This window comes from Acinonyx jubatus, chromosome C1, assembly GCF_027475565.1.
Source record: "Acinonyx jubatus isolate Ajub_Pintada_27869175 chromosome C1, VMU_Ajub_asm_v1.0, whole genome shotgun sequence".
In the NCBI taxonomy this organism is placed as follows: Eukaryota; Metazoa; Chordata; class Mammalia; order Carnivora; family Felidae; genus Acinonyx; species Acinonyx jubatus.
This window is the reverse complement of record NC_069381.1, coordinates 162,820,108-162,832,320: the sequence shown is the minus strand read 5'-3', so window position 1 is coordinate 162,832,320 and position 12,213 is coordinate 162,820,108. Positions and strand designations below refer to the sequence as shown.

Below are 12,213 nucleotides of genomic sequence, written 5' to 3'. Positions count from 1 at the left end.
CCTGATCCTCTCTGTGAAAACTGACAAATCAAGTGTCAGAACACCAGAAATAAGAACCAGATTCTGAACCCATGGCGCTACTAAAATGTAATTACTTGAGATATTTTCTGTGACTAATCATTCATTTCAAACACATACGCTTCCAACACAAACCACTAAATAGCCTACAGTACCCTACAGAAGTAAGTGTCTAATGCTTTCAACAGCACTGTGCATAAGGGACTATTTGCCCCCTCCCATAAAATAAAGATGCTATTCTCTCAAGATCCAAAGAAAGGAAGAAATGAGGACAGTATCTGAAAGGAGAGGAAGTTGATTTTCTAAGTTCAGAAGATTTCTTTTCTCCTCAGAAGATTTGGCAAAACCAGCTTCTACACTGATAAGTTTCTGTATTAGACATTATTCTATTTAAAACGTAGGGCGTTCAACATTTAGAACACTGGTAAATTTAATTTTAACCAGAAATTCCTCCTACCCGAATTATACAATTTCTTAACTAAGCCTCCACCAATATGCTTCCCAGTCAAACTTAAAGATGGGAATGAGAATACGTATAATATTTATTTTTCCTATTAAAAAGCAAGTGTCAAATGTACATTTCACACCTTCATTACAATTAGTTCCTAATTACTACTCCCGAGGTTTTGTTCAGTTACAAAGTATGTTCAAGTCAGAAAACTGGAATGATTATGCTGCAAAGAAAAAGAATTTCTCCAAAGGAATAAAACATTTCTCACTAGTATTTCAATATATTGACATACCATGTAAGTTTTAAGAATATTAACCTAATCATATTAATCCCCAATAGATTTTAAGTCAAAACACAATCCTGGAACAGATTAAAAAAAATCTGATCCTATTTTTTACCTACTCTCAATTTTTAATTTATAGAGCCAGCATTCAAATCTTACGTGTTTATACTCACTGTCCTTCCAAAACGATTTCAACAGACAAACCCAAAATACCAGCTTTGGCAGGACTGGTTCTTAAAATCAACTAAGAACTTACTTTACAATTCTGTCTGCATCTGGAACAGTAACAATACAAATATTCTTTAGAATTCTTATCAACAAATTCCCAAAAACATTTCAGAAATGTGAAAGTTATCACACAAATGATTGTTCTTTCTTCACCACTTCTTCCCTAATGTGTCTCAGAAAATTAATTTTAAAAATACTATTTATACTCACAAAGACCTAAAATTGTTCACCATCCATAATAACCCACACCCAAAAGTAAATTCCCAGTCTTTTTTAAAAAAATTTTTTAAGTTTACTTATTTTGAGAGAGACAGAGACAGTACAAGCGGGGGAGGGGCAGAGAGAGAGGGAGAGAGAGAATCCCAACCAGAGCTTGACATAAGGCTCGAACTCACAAAACCACGAGATCATGACCTGAGCTGAAACCAAGAGTCAGACACTTAACTGACTGAATCACCCAGGTGCCCCTAAATTCCCAGTCTTAAACTGGGAGTTACTTTGAACAAGTCAGTGGCATGGAAATTGGGTGGCAGGATGAGTATAGTCATTTTTGGGATCCTGATTCAAACTACCTACCTATAAAATGGCATTTTTTTAGATATCAGGGGAAATGTGGACTGGATAATCAGATATTATAAAATTGTCTTATTTTGGGAAATATGATAATGATATTATTATGATTAGCTAATATTAGATCCTTACACTTTCAAAGGAGACATATGTAAATATTTAGAAGTGACACAACGGAATTTACTACCAAAAAAAGGAGGAGCAATTATGTCAAAATGTTGATAGCTTTATTTACTTTTTAGTTTTTTAATGTTTATTTATTTTTGAGAAAGAGACAGAGTGCAAGCAAGGGAGGGACAGAGAGAGGGAGACACAGAATCTGAAGCAGGCTCCAGGCTCTCAGCCATCAGCACAGAGCCCAATGTGCGGCTCAAACCCACAAATCATGAGATCATGACCTGAGCCGAAATCGGATGGTGTACCAACCGAGCCACCCAGGCACCCCAAAATGTTGATAACTTTAAATCGAGGGAGGAGTCATTATATTATCCTATGTATGTTATTTAACATGACATACATTTGTTATTTATGTTTAAAATTTTTTATAGAAAGAAAGAGGAAAAAAAGGAAAAGAATAAACCAACCAGTTACCTTTTCCCAGTCAACTCAACTTGGCCTTTCTTATTGAAGAAGAACTTGGAATCATTATATCCCCATCCATTCCATTTCATAACTTCTTGCCTAATAATAAAAAAAATACATAAATTAGACTACATTAAATATCTCAAAACTGAATAGTATATCATTGATATTAACTTTCACAATCATTTAAAAGACCTGATCCCACTAACAGTATATCAGTTTAAATAGAATGAATATGCATCAAAATGTCCATGTATTAATTAATATTTCAAATACAGAATCATTCTGATGAGCAGCACCTGCTTCACAAAGGGCAACAACTAAATTTAATGAATTCAAAGAAAAAAGAAGGAACAAGGGAGAAAAATATAATTAGAGTACAAATATGCTTCATGTTGTACATGTTATTAGTTTACATAATAGGACAGTCTAAAAAATTCTGCAATTAAAATAAAACTCACTTGAATAGGAAACAAATTTTTGCACATATTAGAAAAATCACAATTATTAATCTTCTATGATGAAAAGATCAATTTACAGAATAAGTTCACTAGTAATGGCACTACTAGTAGTAGACACTTAATAAAGTATATAAAAAAATCTGAGATGTGTTTACAAACATTCTAAATCCTTCAATTTCCATGTAACCACCAATCTCTACCTTGACCTACATATTAATGTTAACAGTTAATGACTATACCAGTTTTTAGTATTCCAAAACAATATGGTATTTTGAATTTCATTGTCTTAAAAAGCATTTTCATCCAAATCAATAATTGATTCGATTCTGAACATTACATAAGATCTGGACCTGTACAGAACACAATAAGCAACCACACTGAAGTACTGAAGTACTCTGTCAGCATTTATTATTAATGCTGTGTTTTAGCATGGTGCCCTAGTATATCTGGGCAGTTATTTCAAAACTGATAACAAATCTTATTGCAAATTCAATTATGCAGTCTATGATGAAGAAAAGAAAACTCTTCTCTACACAGAAATTATTTGCTGCATTAAAATTTCAAAATAGGGGTGCCTGGGTGGTGGCTCAGTCCGTTAAGCGTCTGACTTCAGATCAGGCCATGATCAAACGGTTCGTGGGTTTGAGTCCCACATCGGGCTCTGTGCTGACAGCTCAGAGCCTGGAGCTCAGATTTTGCTTCAGATTTTGTGTCCCTCTCTCTCTGCCCTTCCCTCACTTGCACTGTCTTTTTCTCTCTCTCAAAAATAAACATAAAATAAATAAATAAATAAACAAACATTAAAAATGTTTTTTAATTAAAAAAAATAAAATTTCAAACTACATCACAAGAAAAAACCTGTAAATATGTGTGGTGATGGATGTTAACCAGACTTACTGTGGTGATAATTTCACAATATATACAGATTTTGAGTCATTATGTGGTATACCTGAAATTAATTACATGTCAATTATATCTCAGTTTTTTTTAATGTCAAAATAACAAAGATTTACTCATTAGAAAGCATTTTAATTCTCTATAATTCCCAAGGAAGAAAATGACAACTGACAAGCAAATTTTTTATTACAATCATAATTCTTCATCCAATTCAAAGGCTTTTCAAACAAGTAGAACACCAACATAACAAAACTGAACCAAGTAAAGGTCATACATAAGATTAAGAAAATTAGAGACCAGGCATAATCTCGTTAAAACTAAAGCTGCTATCAATAAAAACTATAGTCCCTATATAAAAACAAACTATTCAAAAATATCTCAAGAGTATCAATCCAGAGACTGGATTTGTAGATTAGCCTGTTATGAACTGTTGCCCAATATTTTCTTCTAATTTCACATTCCTCATTGTAGAGGGAGGTTATGGAAGAAAGCTTTGGAAAAATCTCTATAGAAAAACCTCATGGCTAATATCACCACTAACATACCCATTTTCTTAAGATTACATTTTCTAAAAACTGAATAAGATATCATCTGCTTTACTTTTTTCTTAATTCTCTTCACTTTTATGAAATATAATTCACTTAATATTTTATTATATTTCCATAATAATTTACATGAAGATGATATATATGTACATTTTAATTAACATCTTTAATGTTTTTTTGTAATTTTTGTAAACATTTATTTATTATTGAGAGACAGAGAGACACAGAGCATGAGCAAGGGAGGGGTAGAGAGAGGGGGAGAACAGAATCTGAAGTAGGCTCCAGGCTCTGAGCTGTCAGCACAGAGCCCAACGCGGGGCTCGAACTCACAAACTGCGAGATCATGACCTGAGCCGAAGTCAGCGGCCTAACCAACTGAGCCACCCAGGCACCCAAGTAATATCTTTAATGTTTTATAATATGTGCATAAATTTTCATTTCTGAAATGCATTTTAATACTGAATTTAAACATTTGTCATGAAGGCTGTATTCTATAAAACAACAGTTTCGTGTTACACAAAATAAATGCAAAAATACCAATATAGTTCTTTTGCTTTGGTATTACAATCAGTAGGCACTGGGAAATTATTCCAGTACAGATGTTAAATTTGGCATGTTTATATAACTTAACAATGAGAATCCTTTGCCTTAAAATTATGTGTAGAATTTTAAACAATTATTCCCATATGGCCTCAAAGTAAAAAGCAAAACCTGACTGCATGTGTTCACTCTTGGCACTGCACAAGAAAAATGAATCAAGGGAAGCAGGAAATATCTGCTGCTGTGCACTCAAAAATGAAAAGATTTACATTCTGAAGAATCACTGGCCTTAAATTTTCAGTTGGGTAATATCCTAAAGAATTCCCAAGTTTTCAACTATAGGCTAAAGCTACTTTTTTCTCTCTTTTCGTCTCAATTAGAAAATTCTGCCCATGATATGGGCTTACCATATTTATAACAACTTTTAGAGCCATCCCAGAAGTTGAAATGTAAGCATTTGGAATCCATTTGTACCCCCCACACTCCCAAAACAGTGTTATGTTGCTTAAAATAGTATATATTTAAAATCTAGGTTACCCCAAAATCAATCTTCTGATATCTTCAAGTACCCCATGTGTTAAATAAAAAAGTAGGTGAATTTCCCAGGCTTCTGGTTTTAAACTTTTGTACACTGGTATCCCTTCAAATTACTAATACATTCTATGACCGTTAAACACAACTATGTGATTACATTAAACTTTCAAAATAACTTCTTATACAGAAAATATAATGAGTAACTTGAAGGGCATTATAGCATTAACATTTTAAAAAAGTTAAAAGTAAAACCTCACACAATCACAGAATTCTAAAACTAAAAAAAAAGATCCTGAGAAATCACCTAGTTCAACTGCTCATTTTTCAAATGAAGAAACTTGTGCCCAGAGAAGCTCTCATGATTACACAGCTAAGCTAGTTGTAAGCATCAGAAAGTGAACACCCAGTCTTGTGACTCTTCCTCTTTAGAAAGGTAATGTCTTAAACCCACCAAATCATGCCCTCAAGTAACCAAAATGATTTAAAGGAACCCTTTTTCCTTGACATCAATATTTTTCAAAGCACTATTACATGTTATTATTATAGCCATTCTTCTGCACTTGATCTTAAGGGAAACATTTGAAAATCAAGGACTATGGTGACGTCAGGAACCCCAGTGCCCTCACTTCCTTTATGTATAGTATATAAATTCTGGCATTCAGAATAATGATCCCAAAACCATGGCAAGCACTAAAATGAGGAATGATCAAAGAAATATCAACATTCCATAAGATTCAAATAAAAAGATTCAATTTTCTACTGACCCCAAAGATCAATTAACCAGACTGATCCCTCAGACTTTCCAATTCTTAGTGCTAACTTTACACTAAATTTAAGGTCTTCAAAATATAAGACCCTTCCTCCTGCCAAGAAAAAAGATAAGTCCGTTTGATTTTGTTACACGAAAAAAATAAAACAAATGTTTTACCCATTTACATATCTGACCACAGTACCAAATGGTGAAGAAGCACTTTGTTTTAGCTGGCATAACAAAAGAAAATGGAGACATAATGTAGCATCATGTATACACAAGGTGGCAGTATTCTCCCATGATATATATATTATTTCCTAGTGCTGTGGTTTGCACAATTTTTAACTGAAGTATTTAGATTTAGCACTATTATTATGAAAACCAGAGATCTTTTCTTAAATTGGGAGATGTCCACTTTTAAGTCTCTATATACACATAGATTACTACTCCTCTAATACTAATAAATTTCAAGCATCCTGATATAAATGCATGGTTTCTACCACTGCTATTTCTAATTATACTTTTCACTAGAAAAAAAGGAAAAGGAAAACATGCTTTAACCTAATTTTATTTTGGCTCAGCAGTAAAAAACTCAGTTAAGTGATAACTAAAAAAAAAAGAATTTTTTCCATATAATTCCAATAATCAAAATTCTAATAAAAGATACTTCATTACTTAGTTCTGATGAAAATCAAATTTTTATCTATCATTTCTAATTCAAACAATGAGAAAAAGGTACTATGATCTCAGAGCTTTTAGAAAATAAAAACTGAAGTATGAAACTTAAGCCTCAATGCTGGATTTCTAACAAACCATGCTCAGCATCAGATAAATTCAAATTAATCCCATATGTAGTACAAAATGTAGAAGTTAAAAATTAAAAAAACTTTCAGGATTTTTTTGTACTAATTAAAAATCCTTACTATCAGGTTGTGTGCTTAATTACCTTAGGATCAAGATAACCTAAAGGAAATCATGAAAGTGAAGTAAATAAAGAATTGAGATACCAAGAACTGATCAACAAATATATCCCTGAAAAGATCTTTTACAAAAATATCCCTATAAATGAAATAATAATCCTGACTTCTTTTATTAAAAAAAAAAATGAAGCGGGGCGCCTGGGTGGCTCAGTCGGTTAAGCGTCCGACTTCAGCCCAGGTCAGGATCTCACGGTCTGTGGGTTCGAGCCCCATGTCGCGCTCTGGGCTGATGGCTCAGAGCCTGGAGCCTGCTTCCAATTCTGTGTCTCCCTCTCTCTCTGACCCTCCCCTGTTCATGCTCTGTCTCTGTCTCAAAAGTAAAATAAACGTTAAAAAAAAAAAATTAAAAAAAAAAAATGAAGCTAAGTTACCATTAGAAATATAAAGGCCTAATGAGGGAGAAAAACTATGGAACACTAATTCTAAATTTAATTTAAAATGTACATGTTTTAAAATAAATTTAAATATCATGTCTATTCTATAATTCCTACAAAATTATTTCTAAATAATAGCAAAACTATGTAAAACCATTTACAATACTTACTGCCTCAATCTAACAGTGCAACTAATTCTCTTTTGTTAATCTAAGTAACTTAGTTATAAGTATAATAATTTATGTATACTATAAGAGAAAGCCCCTTTACAAAAAAGAATAAAAAAAAATTTTTTTTTAAAGACATAGAAGGGCTACCTGGGTGGCTCAGATGATTAACCTTTGATTTTGTCTCAGATCATGCTCTCAAGGGTTCATGAGTTCAAGCCCCACATTGGGCTCTGGACTTAGAGTATGGAGCCTGCTTTGGCTTCTCTTTCTCTTTCTCTCTCTCTCTCTCTCTCTCTCTCTCTCTCTCTTTCTCTCTCTTTCTCCCCCGCCCCCGTCTCTCACAGAATAAATTTAAAAAAATTTTTAAAAGGTATGGATAAATTATCGTCACTTAACACTGCTACAAATCTCATGACTCCAAGACTATTAAAACATCTGACTTAGAAAATAGATGTCATCAGGCTTCGATAGCTTGATACAATCAAACGTCTGAATCACAGAATACTTCCTTTTGCCCTGATATAAAACTCACCAACCAACTCTTCTGATTATATTTTATTTTCTACCAAGAAAAAGTGGCCAATTGAACCAAATAAACCAAATAAATTACCAGGTTTGATAATTTTGCTTTTTCACCATGAATTAGTCTATTGGCATTCTAATTAACTTTGGTCACTAATGAAGTTAGTTTACACAAGACAGACCACCTGAATATGATTGACTCTAGTATCCTGACAAGATTAGGCTTCTGGACAGTTCAACAAGATAATATCCCTTACCTCTAGACAGTATACCTTCTCCTTGCAAAACATGGACATGATTCTGTGACACTTTAAACTTCAACATGAATTTCAATCTTCCTTCCACATCCTCATTATAAGTTTTAAATCTCTGGTGGCCATAATAAAAATTTGGTCCTTGCACGTGATAAATTATTAATCAACTTTCTAATTTCTTCCAATGTGATAGTGTAAAATGGACTAAATATAAGATTTATGACAGAGAACATTGTTAGCAAGAACATGGAGAAGGAAACCCAAATGCATTACTGATAAACTACTCCATGGATCAATCATGTGCTAAGTTTTCATAGGTAATGCCATTTCTATGACCCAGCTATACAACTCCTGGGTTTATACTCAGGAGGAATTCACAGACAGTTCCATAAGGGAATAGCTTTGATATATTCTCTGGAGCATTATTTGTAAGAGTAGCTAGAGGCATCACTAAAGGAATGGATAAGTGTTAAGTAAATTCTGTGAAAGAATATGCAGCAATCAAAAGCAATAAGGAAGATAGATACATACACAGAAACATAGAAAGGTTAAACAGCAGAGAACACAAAAGGAGAAAACAGGTAAAAGATCTACAACATACTATTTTTTTTAGTTCATGGCATTTGTCTATGAACAAAAGAGGCCTCTCTTTTCTTTTCCTCCATCTCTGATTTCTATTCCTATCTGCCCCCTTCCATGGGCATCCATAAATGTTCTCGAGTATATGTGTATGTGTTTTGTAAAATATGCAGTGTTACTTTGTGTATGTATTTTTAATTTGATTAAATAGTGTTATGCTACTTTATTAGCATTTTATTAATAGTATTATACTATTTGCAAATACCATGGACTAAAAAGGTATGATTACCGCAACTCTGTATCTGAAGCAAATATGTTGCTCAGCCCTTGAATCTCAGTGCAATTTCTCTTCAAGAAAACAATTCTTTCTTTCACATATACATAGATATTCCATGATGGTTTATTATAAAACCCACTGTTGGATTTCTTAGCAATCCCCACAATTTTTTTTTAAATAATAGAATTCCATTCAGAATGAATCAGCTTCAAATATTCAGCAAACCAAATATGTATTTAACTTGCTACAGTCAACTCTTTAGAGTTCACAAAAAAGTGGTACTTCTCAGAAGAAACTTTTCAAAACCTGAATTCAAGGGTCAAAAATTGTGTCCCCAAGATTGAAATCCTATTACATTTGCTATGAATCAATGAATGGAAGAAAAAGGAATGTATAAGTATGGGGGAGAGGGGCAGGAACCTTATAGACAGAGGCACAAAGAAGCAGGGAAAGAAGGGAGGTCTGGGGCAAATAAGGCAAAGCCAGTCTTACACCTTGACAGAATAATCTGGCACTCACTACTCACTGAGGCTCCTGGGATGACTTCCTTTACGCCCCAATCTTTCTTCACACACACCAAATTCTAACTGGAAATTCATTATTGTTTGAAAAATCTCTTTAAAAAAGAAATTCCAAGTATTTCATGCTAGGGCAGGCATGTTATATAAGCACATACTCCCAAAAGCCTGGTACCTGCCATTCCGAAGGCCTAGAAAGACACAACTATCCTGTCTTTTACCTTCATGTCTTAGTCTATGTAACAAGTACAAAAGTACTAATTAGTATCAGGGAGTTGTCTTGGCAAAAGACAAAGAACAAGGATGTACACTTCCCTTGACCACATGAGCTCCCTGATCTATACTTTAAATTATTCCCTCTACTGTCCACTTGAAATCTAATCAATATGGCGATTTAGGCAGAGAATTCCAGACTGTCTACCACCAGCTGGAAAATGCCAATTCACTTTTATTGTTTTCCTCCCTGTTTGCTAGTAATTGGAATAGGAATTGTATCACAAGCATGTTGAATTGACCAATCTGTAAGTGACCAAAGACCATTTCTGGTACAGTCTTACATTTCTGCAAACAACAAAGAAACATGAATGTCTCCAAAAGTCTGTATGCCATTTTTCAACAGAAACCAAGCTTCTGAGTTCCCTTTTCCAGCTGTCTTCCAGGGTACAACCCAATAATCTTGACAAGACTCTACAAAAGCCAAGACTAAAATCCATATCTGCTTGATATAGAGTATTCTTGTAACAAATGTTTTCTGTTTGTTTTTTGACTTAATACAATAGTAAGCAGCAGCCCCTTCTACTTTAAATGAACAGGTTGTTGGAGTTTTCACCTTTGCTTCTGAAAAAGCCACAGGAAAAAAATGAACCCCACAAAGTTCGGAGGGGAAAAAAAATATATATTAAAACCAAGGCCCAATCACAATTACAATTGAAATTCCCAATCGTCTTGGGAGTATAAACATCACTTTGGGAATTCATGTTAAAAGCAGAGTCCTGGATGTCACTCTAGACCTAGCCAATGATTAGAATCTTTGAGAGTGAGGCCTTAGAATCTAAACCTTTTAAACAAGCCCAGCCAGAAAATTGTGGGGCAGGTCATCCACAGACTCTAACTGTGTAAGCACTGCCTTGAGGCACGAGGTAAAGTTGACAGCAGAAGCCTCATCTGTTGAATAGCCACAAAGAGATACAAAGCATTAATGTAAATGGTTTATAAAGTTGCTCTCACCCAAACTCTATGAAAATCAGAAGGGACTGGAACTGCAGGGAAAGGGCGATAACTTTAAATTCACTGCACTATAGGACAGGATGGACCAGTGTGGAGTTCTGTGACAAAACAAGGCAGCAAGAGGGCAAAGTGAGAAATGTGGAAGACGGAAAAGAGGGTAACAGGAAATGGAGATTCGTTTTCCATGAGAGCAGAGGTAGACAGGTGCGTACCCAATTTTACAAAGGATTATCCAATAAGGGCGAATGAAGGCTACATAGAAATAATACTTTCTGATCCAAAATGTAGAAAGTCAACCTGTTATGGAAATGTTCCTAGTTTATACATGTTAAAAGGGTAACAAAACTAAAAAGGCGATGGCTTATCGAATAATTTATCTCTAGCACAATTATGTTTATTCAAATTTCAATACATGTGTTCACCAACGCCACACACCAAGTAGAACTGAAGAAGGCGTGCAAATGTCAAGTGGCACAATGGTGACTATTGTGTACAAGATACTGACAATCAGCGCACCCTGCAGTACAAGCAATTGCTAATTCTCTTCATTCTTTGCATTCTTCCTTTTCTCCCTAACACATAAGGTGGTATTAATTAGAAACCTGTTCTCAATATTAAAATGTCATGGCTGTCATTGAGGACCTCCAACTTCTTATGCTTTCACCTTCAGACACTATTTCAGCACTGGATTTTCCTTATGCTTTCTATACAGTATACTGCAATAGAATATGCTGTATAATACTATAAAGCTAATGATTTTACAATCATTACTTCATTTCCTTTTCACATCAATGTTTGTGAGATTGATGATGTAGGTGTTATTATTCCTATTTAAACATACAAAAGCTTAGATAAACAGTAGCTTGTCCAAACAGTACATGACACAACTAGAATTTAAATCTTGTTCTTCTGGCTCCAACACTCTTTAACTACTAAGCTATGATTTTAATACACTTGCTGATTGCCACACGTGGAGTAAGAAGTATTACAAGAACCCAGAGAATATAGTGTTCATCTCTAGCTGAGAGAAGAAGGCTTCATTCTAGTTGCTTTGGAAGATGACAGAAATTCAATAATCAAGCAGAGGCAGAAAAGCACAAGGACTTTCCCATGCTAATAGCCCAAATTGGCTGAAGCAAAGAACATATGCAAGAAAGTCATGGAGAACAGCAGAGATGTCAAATTATAGGGATTAAGCCTTATTTCATCAAAACAGTATTTTCTATGTACCATGCCGTCACCAAAAGTAAAAAAATCTAACAGTATCTGCTTTAAAGTTGTGCTGCTCCCCAGTGTGGATGAAATTCTAATTCTTTAACATAGCATACAATGTCCTTTACAATCTGGCTCCAAACTACATTTTCACCTTCCTTAACAACTACTCTTCCAGCCACACTACAAGTTATCACAATTCCTTATACACACCATGACCTTTTATGTCTGCCTGTCTTT

General features: G+C 34.2%; 1 protein-coding gene across 1 annotated transcript in view; it reads right to left on the bottom strand.

Annotated features, from left to right (window-relative positions):
- The window catches only part of AGPS (alkylglycerone phosphate synthase), a 141,810-nt gene that overhangs the window by 105,104 nt on the left and 24,493 nt on the right, over positions 1–12,213 (bottom strand). The window contains exon 2 of the mRNA XM_053215320.1: positions 2,142–2,231. Within this exon, the coding sequence (XP_053071295.1) occupies positions 2,142–2,231 (90 nt within the window). The remainder of the gene's footprint in view (positions 1–2,141; positions 2,232–12,213) is intronic.